We start from the raw sequence: 13,278 nt of genomic DNA, 5'->3' as shown, positions 1-13,278 counted from the left end.
CCCTGGTCTCCTTGTTTCACTACAGTGATGCTTTTGTACCGTTTAAGAAGGAATAGCTCTGATCTCTCTGTTGATAATTTTTCAGCTCTAGGTCATGGGCTGCAGCAGATGTTTTCTGAGGTCTCTGCTGGACTGCTGGGACAGACGTATCAGACAGTCACAAATTGTAGGCACAGGCTGTTGCTGGTTGAGCCCACAGGTGCCAACTTGAATAAATATTGTGGGGGCCCAGGTAAGCCCCACCCTGCATAATTGATCACGTGACACAGTGCACACACACCATTTGAATGGGAATGCCCATCAACTGGGGGGGATCAGCCCCTCAAATATTTTATTGTGGGAACTGAAGACCCCATGGACCCTAGGAATTGGCTCCTATGGTTGAGCCAGAGTCCAGGCATGAGGTGTAGATGGAAGCTGAGTCACAGATAGAAAGAGGAAGACTGTAAATATTAGTTTGGAAAAGATCTGCTTTTTGACTTGCAGTATGTCTGCTCGGCATTCCCATCTCTCTGGTGTCGTGGCCTGCGCAGACAGGGATGAAACCATAGACGCCGTGACTGCGATTAGCAATCTTGCTTTAAGTCATGCTTTCACATTTTAGTTTGCAGCTGATGAGAACCCAGATAGTAAGGCTAAGGCCATTTGTTATGTTTAATCATGGTTAAGCATCATGTCTGCACCAGCCTTGGAAAAGGCTAGAAGCTCAGTTCATAGGGCTCCCTCTTTGGAAGCCAGTATGGTATAGTAGTGGATGAAGCATGGGATTTGGACCACAGGCTCACTAGATGACCTTGAGCAAGTTACTCTGCTTCTCTTAGTCTAACTTACCTCTCAGAATTGTGAGGATAAAGTGAGATTGCATTGAACTCCTAACAGGATATAAATGTGATGAGCAAGTGGGGAGCTGGAAAGGCATTCAAACATCCATCTAGCCCCATTCCAGAGCTTAGGATAGCTGACAACTAAACATATATATTTAAAATGTTTTAAATAATCAACCACATATAAAACACATCTTGTGAAAATCCCATATCTGTCTGACCTAGCCACTGAAACCACCTCAAAAGATGTGATTTTCAAGAGAGGAAGTTTGCAGCGGTACAGCATTATTCTTTCTTGGTATATGCTTTGGTTATCAGAGCTCAGTGCACTTATGATTGTCTCTACACTAGAGCCTGTGGTGCTCTTTAAGGGAGAGGAACACAGGGAAGCCTGTGAAAAAGATGGGTCTGTGTCATATAAGAGATCCTGTATCTCAGATTAAAACTCTGTTGTGCGTTCCTGGCTGCTCACAGTTTCAGCAGTGTGCTCAAAGATTAGTTGCGCTATTGGATTATTGTTGTTTTTATATTTGTTGTTAACCTTTTTTTGTTTTTCTCATTTTCTTGCAAGCCACCCCAGGAGTTCTACTGAAGGGAGGCATAAAAATACTTAAATAAATAAAATAAGTGTATGAAACTTTCTGCCGTGAGGGAGATTTGATAGAGGTGGGTTGGTAGTCAGCTAAGTTTTACTTGAAGTACACTCATTGGTATTGGCGAACATGGCTAGGTTAGGTCCATTAATTTCAGTATGTCTTCTCTTAAGTAAAACTTAGATTAAAAAAACAAATAAACAAATCTCCATGTGCAGCTAGGCTCCTTGGTAAGGCAGAGTGAGACAGCACTGAGCACTGGTCTCAGTTCCAGCCCAGACTGCTTTTTAACTTAGTTGGTAATCCAAGGCAAAACTATGTTTAATGGTGGCATGTAACCTGTGTCTCCTCCAGTCATATGTAAGGTGGGTGGGGCATGTGATTTTAAAGCACAAAAGGGGCATGGGGAGAATGCACATGTCCTTTGGATGGAAATCTCTCTCTCTCTCTCTCTCTCTCTCTCTCTCTCTCTCACTCTCACACACACACACACACACACACAGACAAAAAAACATTCCCCTCTTTTTAAAGCCATGTGTAGCTTTGGCCCTTATATTGAGCCATCTGCTAGGGCCTTGCTAACACTGTGACTGTTTTAGAGATCACAGCAAATAACAATAGCTACTGGAGACTCAGTAGTTCAAAAGGAGAACACTTTTGCTTGTTTGTTTTGGCTAGCGCACTATCCAATTACTGTTCGCACAAGAGATTCTCTTTACCCAACAAATCTTTTCTTTAAAGCAGTTATCCTTTTCTACCAGGCTGTTGGGAGTTGTAACAGCTATACGTAGATCTATCATGGCCATCAGCACTTTGGGGAGTAAGAAGTTTTTTTAAAAATGCCCATATACATACCTGTTGAGTTAGATATTTGTTGCAAGGGCTCAGTAATCTTAGTGGCCAGTTTTGACTAAGCCCCCACTCCAATTTTTTTTTTGGGGGGGGGGGAAATAGGGGCCCCCCTCATATGCTGCAATTTTCCACACAGACATGATCTTGTTCTGGCCCCTGTTACGAGTTCAATTTAAAGTGTTCTTAACTAAAGCCGGAGGTGATTGTTAGTCCAAACTGTCCTAAACCAGGAGTTTGGTCTGGATTTCTTATGCAATATGAAGAAGCTGAGAAATGAAGTGTTGTATTATATTATTACTTGGTTTGTGGGTTCATTAGTTCCCCCAAGGTCCCCTAGAGTTGTCCTCTGTATTCAGTCTGTATTTTCTCTCTCTCTCTCTCTCTCTCTCTCTCTCTCTCTCTCTCTCACACACACACACACACACACACACACAGATTTTTTTTTTTAAAAAAAATTCCTCTTCTTCCTCTTCATTTGGCAATTGCTTTTATTTCCTCGAAAAAGTCAAGCCGCCTGCCTCTTTTGTTAACTGCTTGCTCTGCCTAGTCGCATCTACCAGGCAGTATGTGTGGGCAACAAATGTGTGGATCTCCCTCAGAATAGCGTGTGGCGGTGCTGCTGCTGCTGCTGCTGCAAAGCAGGGAGAACACGCTCGCTCCAGGCTTGCAGCAACTGAACGCTGTTACCAGCCTTCAGATGGTATGTGCAGAGGGAGCTGACCGACCCTTGTCTGGGGCCCCGGCGGTTTAAGCTCTCTCCTTGCAAACAAAAAAAACAAACCAAAAAAAGCGCCCCAACTGCATGAATGGGACACACCTATTGACGGCACCGGCACAAAGACCTCAAGGACCGTGTGAGAGCCCGTAGAGGTGGTGCGCTCTGGAGCGGGGGAGGCGTAGCAGGGATGGGGAGCCTTGGAAATCACGAATGGCTGCTGCTACTGCTGCTGCAGCAGCTGCAAAGGCAAGATGACTTAATTCCCTAGCTCTATCCATCGCTTTGCTAGCCCATTTTAATGGCGACTCTTTATTTCTCTCCTCTCTCTCTCTCTACCTCTCTCCCTCTCCCCCCCCCCTTTAGGTTTCTTTCCCCTTTCCCCCCTCTCCCCAAACATTTCATAAAGAAGGTATGTCAAAGAAAAGAGAGAAGAAGAAAAGATGATAAGGCCTCTTCCCTCATCTGCTAATTACCATCAAGCCATGTACCACATCTGTTTATCACCTGATTCTCGGTGCCCTTTGAAGCCCCTCTGCCTCATGGTTGAGGGAGATTAACAAATGGCCAAAGAACGGGAGGAGGAAAGAATTGTTTTTGTAACCGTCTTTCTCTTTCTCTTGTCTTTCTTTCCACCAGAGCACCGATATTGCCAGGGGCTTTGAAAGAGGATTGGAGCCGGAAAAGATCATTGGAGCCACAGACTCGTGTGGCGATTTAATGTTCCTAATGAAATGGTGAGTGTGCTTCTTTTTTTTTAATAAATATTGACCCTGTTGTCTGGTTTTCCTGCTCTCGGCGGCCCTTCTTAAAGCAGCCAATAAATTACCAGAATAGTCTAGGGTGAGGTGCTGTGGCGAAATGGCCCAAGGACACTTCATTCTGCTTCTCTGCTAAGGCTTTGTTTTCCCTCTGCTCTGCAAAATGCTGTACACCTGGAGCTTGTATATCATGCTTTGCAAGATACACAAGCCCCTTCCCTTCCACATCTCGGCCCCCCCCTCCCCGCCCCCAAAAAGAAGAAGAAATACTAGAGAGCACAGGAAATCCTCCTGGGAAGGTTTTGACTTGCCTCTTGGTTTTGCTCCTGGGCTTATCTCAGCTGGAAGCCTCTCTGGGCAGAGAGAGAGAGAGAGAGAGAGAGAGAGAGAGAGAGAGATGGCCATGCTGCATATGCAGCAGCCCCTCCCCCACCAGCAGCCCGAAACAAAGAGCTGGGAGTCTGGCTTATCTGCCTGGCAGAGGTTATAGCACAGCTGTGTTCAAGGAAGCTGCCTCTTGCTCCTCAGCTCCCCTCCGCCAGCCCCAGCCCCAGCCCCAGCCCCGCAAGATTTTGATACTGGGTCCTCCTCCCCTGTAGCAATGCAGCAGAGATAATAAGCCCTTGTCCTGGGCTTTGCTGTCTCTGAAGCTGGCGGGGTTGAGATGGATGGTGCCTGCTCCTCTTGAGACAGGGTGGGGGAAGGGAGCCAGCTGCACACAGCGCCTTGGAGGAGGGGGCTGGAGGGAACACAGAGACAAGGAAAGCGGGGAGAAGAATTGGTAGATTCACCTCTCCCTGGTTCATTCTACTGCGCGACCAAACGCCCCGGGGACCCAGGGGTATTTTCTGGCACCTCTTGGTTGCGGAAATACACCCCCATACCCTGTAAGGGCTACAATCCCAAACTGGAGAACTTCACCTTTGGTAAATCACCTGTGTGGAACAATCACTGTTTTTAAAAAAGTCATTTATATGAGGCCCAGGTCCAATGGTAGCTTGGTCCCAGGTGATGCATCCAAGGAAGGCAATGATTAATAGCTGATGAATATCCAATCTTGAAATTTCCAGCTCACTCGAATTCTGTAGAACAAGGAATCTGTTCAATGAGACAAATGCTTTGCAGATTAACACGATGATATTTTGTAGACTGTTTTAAATGTGCAAAGGTTATTTACAGTGCTCAGCACCATTGAACCCTGTGAACTATTCTGCTGTGATTGCTGTTTTATAAATCGAAGCTGAGGTTAAGGGAATGTGGCTTGTCCAAGGCTTTGGTTTGAGCCCTGGGCTTATAGGTACACAACCAAATTATCCCCTGGATCACATTTGCTATCATTGGGTAAATTAATTAATTCAAAAGAACTAATCTCTTTTTAGGCAGTGGGAATAATTTCTATTGCAAAATACTGCAGAAACAGATTGTGAAGTTTAACAACACTCATTTTAACTAATCTGTACTCTGCGTTGGATCACTTTTAAATCTTACCTTTGCAATTGACATCATTCAGTGGTCATTAATGAAACGTCTTTGCATTTAAACGAATTCTATTGAATTAAGGTTGCAATCCTGTACCCATTTGCTTGGGAATTGCATTTACTGAATTGCACTCAGTTGGGACTTAACAGTGCACCTAATATCTACTAATAAATATTTTGCTATAATTACTTATTATATTTATTGCTTTTCTCAGAAAGGTAAACTCAAAGTGACTTTTGAAAACAAATATTAAAAACGAGTAAAAAGAACCTAAAATGCTCACCAACAATATGTATATTATTTAGATTGACAAAATGTAAAACTTGAATGATTGTTTTGTTTTGGGGATCTTGAAGCGAAGAGAAGTAGCTTATAAATTAATAAATAATGTATTTGTTTAAGGAAAGGCAATTTGTCAATATTTTATTTTTCATCAGCTTAATAATAAAAAGCAAGTAAAAGTCAGGATTACCAGCTTCAGTTTCTGACGACTTTCATGAAAACCTTTGCTTCCCAGGGCTTAACTGTTAATGTTGGGCACAGACACAAGGAAAAGCAGTCTGCAAATTTACCTTTATCAAATTTACCTTTAACAGTCCCAGACTGTTTACTTGCTATAGCCTCTCACTAATACCATTGTGTATGTGTTGGGGGTGGAGGTTAACTGGTAATGAAGTCTTGAGTTGATTGCACCAGTTAATTAATTAAAAAGTTTGTAGCCCTAATCTGTGCTAGGTAAACATTTACCAGTTTACCAGTAAATGTCATTTACTGGTAAACTGATAAATGTTTACCTAGCACAGATGTCATTTACTGACATTTACCAGTAAATGTCATGAGATACGCAATGTCTAGCAACTTTGTAATAATGCCTTTGCAGAAAGCTCAGGTATCACCAGAAGCTTTTAAACTCAAAGCAAGGCATAGAAAATGAGAGTGGATGGACATCCAGGCTATATTGCCCATTTCTGTTCTTGTTATTGTAGTATACTGGTCAAGCTAAATTGTCCTCTTTGTATACCCTTGCCTTACCTCTGTTTTGCCTTTGCCTATCTAAAAAAAAAGGTGCTAGATTACAAAGCAAGCTTACATTTCATCTCGTGTAGTTGTACATTCTACTATATGATTTCTTCATCGGTTGCATGCAGTTCCCTTGAGGTATTAAAATAGGAAATGCATTTTAAAATAGGAATCTCTAACATACACTGCAAGCCTCCAGTCCTGCCAATAGAGTAAAGAAAGAAAGAAAAATCCTGGGAGTTGACCTTTTGAAGCACAACATTTTAAGCGTAAATAAATTGAAACAAAGTTAAGCTGGAAAAAATAACTAAAAAGTTTGCCTTTAGTAGCAGTTTTCAATATGCTGTGCCATCAAACGATTGTGTGGACAAGTACAGGAGCCAAATTCTATGCTTCTAGAAATCCAGGAAAAGTGGGCACCTTTTTATACTGTATTTAGCCCCTATTACCGTATTTTTCACTCTATAGGACGCACTTTCTCCTCTCCAAAAATTAAGGGGAAATGTGTGTGCGTCCTATGGAGCGAATGCAGGCTCCTTGGCTTCAGCGATAGCAACGCAAAGCCTCCAAAGCGCAGAGGGAGCGCTCCCACTGCGCTCCGGAGGCTTCGGGTTCCTTTTGCTGAAGCCAGGAGACCAGAGCTTCCTGGCTTCGGCAGAGAGGGAGAGCTGCGCAGCGCCCCTTCAGCGAAGCGGGAGGAGAAATGGAAGGGGCTCCGTTTCTCCTGTTGCTTCACTGGAGGGGCGCTGAGCAGAGATGGGGAGAATTTTTTTTCTTGTTCTCCCCCTCTAAAACAATGTGCGTCCTATGGTCGGGTGCGTCCTATAGAGCGAAAAATACGGTATGTTAGGTGGAAACATTTCAAACTCGGGCTGCCATTTACCTTAGTCAACCATTTATCAGTTGCTCAACAGGAATAGTTTTCTGGGTGGTGTAAAAAATAAAATCGGGGATTCATTATTAATCAATTACATTTGCACAGGGGTAAAACAAAAAAGAAAACCGTACGTCCTTTGATTTAAATTAGGGGTTTCCAACATGGCATTCCTGGGCAAACATGTGCCCAGATAATCCTATCTTCTGCTGCAATCAGGCTTGAAAGAATCATTCAATTTTTGTCAATAGTATTTCCTGCAGTGTGTGCTTGGTTGTGCTGTATGTAATGCACAGATGCACATTTTTAACCAGTTGGAGTATTTTTAATTGATTGATCTAACCAATTAATTGATTGAATGTTGAACTCCTACCCATAACTGTACAATTCCTAGAAAGATTGAGGGCGAGACATTGCTCTGTTGCTTACTCTCCCCTCTTCTCATCCTTTTGATGGGAAAAGAAGCGCACAGTGTTGCTTTCTTTTGGCAACCCAGCCCTAATCTTAAAGTCAGCTCTTGGAGAAGGGGTACAGCAGAGAAAATTGTGTTTGTGCCCCTCATCGATCAGAGCAGGAAAAAGGGAGAAATGCAGAGATTTCTGTTTGAGTATGCATTCAAACACTGGTTAGAACATCAGTGTTACTTCACTAGGATTGGGTTCAGCAACTGGAAGCACTTGTGTCAGATTGGGTACCCTAGGAGATGCCAACCTGGCCCTCCAGTTCTCAACCTAGAGGATTAAAGGCAACTGTGGCAAAATAAATGGTTGGCAGCCATCCCTTGCTCCCTCCTCAAAGAGTCCTCCAGAAAGCCAGTTGCTGACCAGGACATTAAGTAGTATATAATGAGAGTTGTCAATCTTTTTTTTAAGTTGATAAACCATCTGTGCTTCAATCAATTCATTGTGATATTGGAGGAAATTTAAGTTTAATTCGCCATTTATGAACAAAAGCTATTATTATTACTATTATTATTGGAATTTATATACAGTGGTACCTCGGGTTAAGTACTTAATTTGTTCTGGAGGTCCGTTCTTAACCTGAAACTGTTCTTAACCTGAAGCACCACTTTAGCTAATGGGGCCTCCTGCTGCTGCCGCGCCGCTGGAGCACGATTTCTGTTCTCATCCTGAAGCAAAGTTCTTAACCTGAAGCACTATTTCTGGGTTAGCGGAGTCTGTAACCTGAAGCGTATGTATCCTGAAGCATATGTAACCTGAGGTACCACTGTACTGCCCTTAACCTGTCTCAGGATGGTTCACAGACTAAAATCAAGATATAAAAACACAAAATACATAATAAAACCAAAAACAACAACCTAATTAATAGGAAAGGCCACCTTTCAATATTTTTCTTTTTCCTCCCCCCCCCCAAACTTTTCTTCCGTTTTGTAAAAGATACTACAACCAAATCACCTTGAAATGTAAAACAAGGATGGCTTTAATTCAGTCTCATTGATTTAAAATTGCTCCCATTAATCAACTAAAGATTTAGTTGATTCATTTATTGATTATGCCTGTCGACACTTGCAGCCTGTTATAAGTATTGCATATGTATATTTTGTTTATAAATTGCTTCTTCACTGAAAAAAAGTCCCTTAGTTGACAATTAATATATGCAACACACACACACACACCACTAGGGTTGCAGTAGCTGCCTTCCTCCTCCCAGTTAATTGACAGCTTCAATGTATCTGAAGAAGTGTGCATGCACATGAAAGCTCATACCAATAACAAACTTAGTTGGTCTCTAAGGTGCTTTGTTGTTTAGTCATTTAGTCGTGTCCGACTCTTCGTGACCCCATGGCCCAGAGCACGCCAGGCATTTCTGTCTTCCACTGCCTCCCACAGTTTGGTCAGACTCATGCTGGTAGCTTCGAGAACACTGTCCCACCATCTCGTCCTCTGTCGTCCCCTTCTCCTTGTGCCCTCCATCTTTCCCAACATCAGGGTCTTTTCCAGGGAGTCTTCTCTTCTCATGAGGTGGCCAGAGTATTGGAGCCTCAGCTCCAGGATCTGCCCTTCCAGTGAGCACTCAGGGCTGATTGCCTTCAGAATGGATAGGTTTCATCTTCTTGCAGTCCATGGGATGTCCCTTCATGCCTTGCCGTGGCGAAGGGGCTTGAATAACTCTAAGGTGCTACTGGAAGGAAATTTTTTATTTAGCTTAAATACAGGAATATGTTTTCTCCTACTCTGGTGCTGCTTCCTTCAGGCAGGTTACTTGAGCCCAGCTCCCCTTTTTTCATGTACCAATCAATTGGGGGGTGGGTGACTGCTTGATCAACTAGTGACGAGTCCTTCTCTTGTTGTCCTCGCTTACCTCTTCAGGAAAGACACGGATGAGGCTGACCTGGTTCTAGCGAAAGAAGCCAACGTCAAGTGCCCTCAAATTGTGATAGCGTTTTATGAAGAGAGACTGACCTGGCACGCGTACCCAGAAGACGCTGAAAACAAAGAGCGGGAAGCAGTGAAAAGCTAAAGTGGCCAGGGTCCTTTGTCCGTCCATAGTTGTACATATCCACCCTCCTTTCCCCTCCACCCAAATGCATCCATGAAAATGTGCTTATTACTGTGCTCCACAGGAGAAATGTTGATATTGGTTGGGTTAGCCATAACATTAATGGTGTGAGTCACGTTCAGTTTCACTCCAAAAGATTGACATGGTGTGTGTGTGTGCGTGCGTGTATGTGTGTTCCTTGTTCCCCTTATCTCACAATCCCCCCAAATCTGTTTTCACTTTGAAATCCCTCTGAGTCTCCAGGCCATTTGTCTCCCTCCCCGCCCCCCGGCTTCCTCACTTTTGCATCAGTTTGAGAGTGAAGGGTTATTGTTTCCCATTGGCCTATATGAAGACTGTAAAACTGACAGGGACTCAGAACACTCTTTGGATTCTGAGATTACCCAAATAATTCTCAAGCCAGGACATCATGGGGCCATTTTCGTTGTTTTAGGAATTGCTGACGTTTTGCTGGAATTGGGTTCCAGGATGCTGGGTACCGGTTTTCATCCTGACTCCCAATGCCAATGTCACTTGCACCAGCTCCACTCAGCCAGCACTCAGTTTTCTAGCCGCAGGGCAGGAGCAGGTAATTTGGGAAGGCAACCATTAAAAACTAATTAGCTAGCAAGGACAATTTCCTCCTTTTCCAACCAGTCCTTTCATGCAATCAAAATCTAGTCTCCTACCACCTCTTTCCTTTTGTTTCTCTTATCTTGCAGTACATGGATAGGACTAGCAGCCCAGCCAAATTTTGTGCCATACTGGAGAGCCTTCTTTGTTGTGGCTATTCCAAAGACAGCTGGAAATCATGGTTCCAAAATTGGATTATTTCTGGGCTCTCTCGTCATTCGGATAGCTCTCTTCACATGCAGCAGGCATCTCTGACATAATAACCTTTGCTGTGAGATGTGGGCAAACTCTTTTATTTCTTCCATTTACCCCAGGTATGTTTTTTTTTTTTTTTAAAAAAAGGAAATTGGCCACTTAGAGGAGCTGTCTCATACAAGCATGCTTTCCTTTCAAGCACCTGGTTATATGTAGCACACGGATCTTGATGCAAGAGTTTTCTGGACAGACTTTTTTTTTTGTCTCTCCTTGGCTGCCCCCTGAAAAGTATCCCATTTCTCTGCACCAGCAATGTGGCAGCTAAGTAATTATTCCACGCTGAGGGTGTTGGGATTGTTTAACCCTTAGAAGACCTTTCGGCAGTTGATTTCCCCATCTTGTTCCATATGGTGAGCGGCTGGAGGACCAAGTCACAGAAAGCAGGTAGCAGTCTTCCCCTCCTTCGTGCCCTTCTCTCATGACAATGCCCATGCATGTTTTTCCACATGGAATGTCTGTATTGTGTAGTATATAGATAGGACTTTAGGGCCCTTTAGAGTTTTGACACTCATTAATAGCTTCATCTTCCCTCTTTGCAGACAGATTTTGGTGTAACTCCCGGCAATAAAAGGGAAAGCTTGACAGTATTAGCATTGATTGCTGCTGGCTTCTCACCAGCTGCACTTTTGGAGACCTAAGGACAGATAAGCATCGCACAACTTTGTAAGAGACTTGATGGGAGCGTGCAAAAGAATCAGTTTGAAGTAGGCTAGCCTTCTGCCCAGTGGAAGTGAAATGCCACTAGTCCTTGCATTTCCTGCTAATTTCCTTTTAGGGTCTGGTAGTTAACTCTTTTGCTCCCTGCCTGCCCCACATGCACACCTCTTCTCCCAACCACTTTCGTCTTGCTTTTTATAGGGGAGAAGGGTGAGACAGAGTGTTTGCACCTGTTCAGTTTGGCATTGTGAGGTTTTCAGCTTTGTCTTTTCCTACAGCAGACAGTTAAAGCGGTTCCGCATCATTCCATTTTGTGCCTCTGTATGCTGAGCCCTGTCACACTGTCAAGAACCGCTTCTTGTGGATGGTTTGGAGATGGTGTGGTGGCAGGAGCTGACTTGGTGCTATTGCTTGTAACTCCTGCGCCACTAGAGACTTGCCCATCTCCCATCTCTTCTGACTCCACCAGCATTTCTGTGTTTTGGCATCTTCTCACTCAGTCCCCAAAACACATGCATGTTGAACAGGCAGAATACAGCAGCTGCTAAGCAGGATTTGTGAGGATAGATGGGTTTCACGCTCCACTTTAATTTGATCTGCGCCACTTTTGCACCGTGAACAAATAATCACTTGGAGAGTTCTTTGAGAAGGCTCTGATCTTCGAATATAGTTACTTTAAAGGGGGGGGGGGAGTTCCTGTTTCTTTCCCTACACTTCTTCACAGAAAGCTGTCTTCTCCCCCCCCCCATCCCCATTCCCTAGTTACAACTGTTGGAAAGGGCCAGTTGGATAATTTTTTTTTTTTTTTTGCATTGTATTCTGTAAAGATGGAAAGAACAAATGGTTTAAAATAGCCATCATCTTATTTTCGTTATTATTGCTTTTGTTGTTAGCCATCTGTTTGAATTAAAACAGCAGGAAAAATAAAGCTGCTGAATGACCCAAATTTTATTTATGCACCTGAAGGCATTACAGGTATGAGGCTCACCATCTTGGGTGGGGGCTGTGATTCATTATAGCTTCTGCCTTCTACTTAACAAAAAAAAAAAAAAACAAAAAGATGGGAGGGGGGACTGAGGAATAGGAGTCAAGAAGAATTGCATCTGGGAAGGCAATACTGAGAGTTAGATGCCCTTAATCAGCCAGCAAACAGCTCTCAGCCTCTGAAGTCCCATTTGCACCTTCTTCTTTGCCACTAGTTGTCTCCATGCGGTCTGCAGTTTGGGGAAGTAGACAAAGAAGTAAAGAGGTATCAGGAGTCCACAGCAAGGGACCACATCTAAGCCCACCGCAGAGTAGAAGCTTTGAACGAACTGCAGTCTACCGTTTGGAACATCTTTCCTGTTCCGCAGTTCTGCACAGTGGCGAAGCATTCCCCGCTTGCAACTGGGGCATGCGCAGGGCACACTGTGGGGTGGAGCCATGGGTGGGGCGCACCACCTGAGCAATCCCTGCCCACTGCTACAAAGTGGGGCACGCTCATGACACCCCACAAGCCCAGCATCGCTTTGGGAGACTTGCAAGAACGAGGCGGGGCTTGCGGGGTACTGCAAACAGACGTGCGTCCCGGCCCTCCCTTCGAGCCCACTGCTGCTTTTGCAAGCAGCGCTGGGCTCGCAGGGAGGGCCAGGGTGCACACATGTTGCAACAGCTCACAATGGGGCATGGTGCCATGTAAAAGGTAAAGGGACCCCTGACCATTAGGTCCAGTCGTGACCGACTCTGGGGTTGCAGCGCTTATCTTGCTTTATTGGCCGAGGGAGCCGGCGTACAGCTTCCAGGTCATGTGGCCCGCATGACTAAGCCGCTTTTGGTGAACCAGAGCAGTGCACGGAAACGGCATTTACCTTCCTGCCAGAGTGGTACCTATTGATCTACTTGCATTTTGACATGCTTTCAAACTGCTAGGTTGGCAGGAGCAGGGACTGAGCAACGGGAGCTGAGGCACCCCCCAAAAAACTGTCTGCGGGTAGATGGCCCCTTCAGCTCCCCCCACGCTACACCACTGGTTCTGTGGACCAAAACCTGCAGTATCGAAACTCAGAGTTTCCATATTGTGGCCGCCTTCTTTAGCTTCCCAGGCCAAGGCTCTAGCAGCAACATTGCCTGGTATCGG

At 44.5% G+C, this 13,278-nt stretch overlaps 1 protein-coding gene across 5 annotated transcripts in view; it reads left to right on the top strand.

Annotated features, from left to right (window-relative positions):
- The window catches only part of CBX5 (chromobox 5), a 51,582-nt gene extending 39,492 nt beyond the window's left edge, over positions 1-12,090 (top strand). For all 5 annotated transcript variants that reach the window (XM_083428102.1, XM_083428099.1, XM_083428103.1 and 2 more), the window contains 2 exons: positions 3,624-3,721; positions 9,449-12,090. In XM_083428102.1, coding sequence (XP_083284228.1) covers positions 3,624-3,721; positions 9,449-9,599 — 249 coding nt within the window. In that variant the 3' untranslated portion in view covers positions 9,600-12,090. The remainder of the gene's footprint in view (positions 1-3,623; positions 3,722-9,448) is intronic.
- The last annotated feature ends 1,188 nt before the right edge of the window (positions 12,091-13,278 follow it).

This window comes from Podarcis tiliguerta (genome assembly GCF_965153285.1).
Source record: "Podarcis tiliguerta genome assembly, chromosome: 2".
NCBI lineage: Eukaryota > Metazoa > Chordata > Lepidosauria > Squamata > Lacertidae > Podarcis > Podarcis tiliguerta.
The sequence above is the reverse complement of the archived record's forward strand: the minus strand, read 5'-3'. Positions and strand labels throughout refer to the sequence as shown.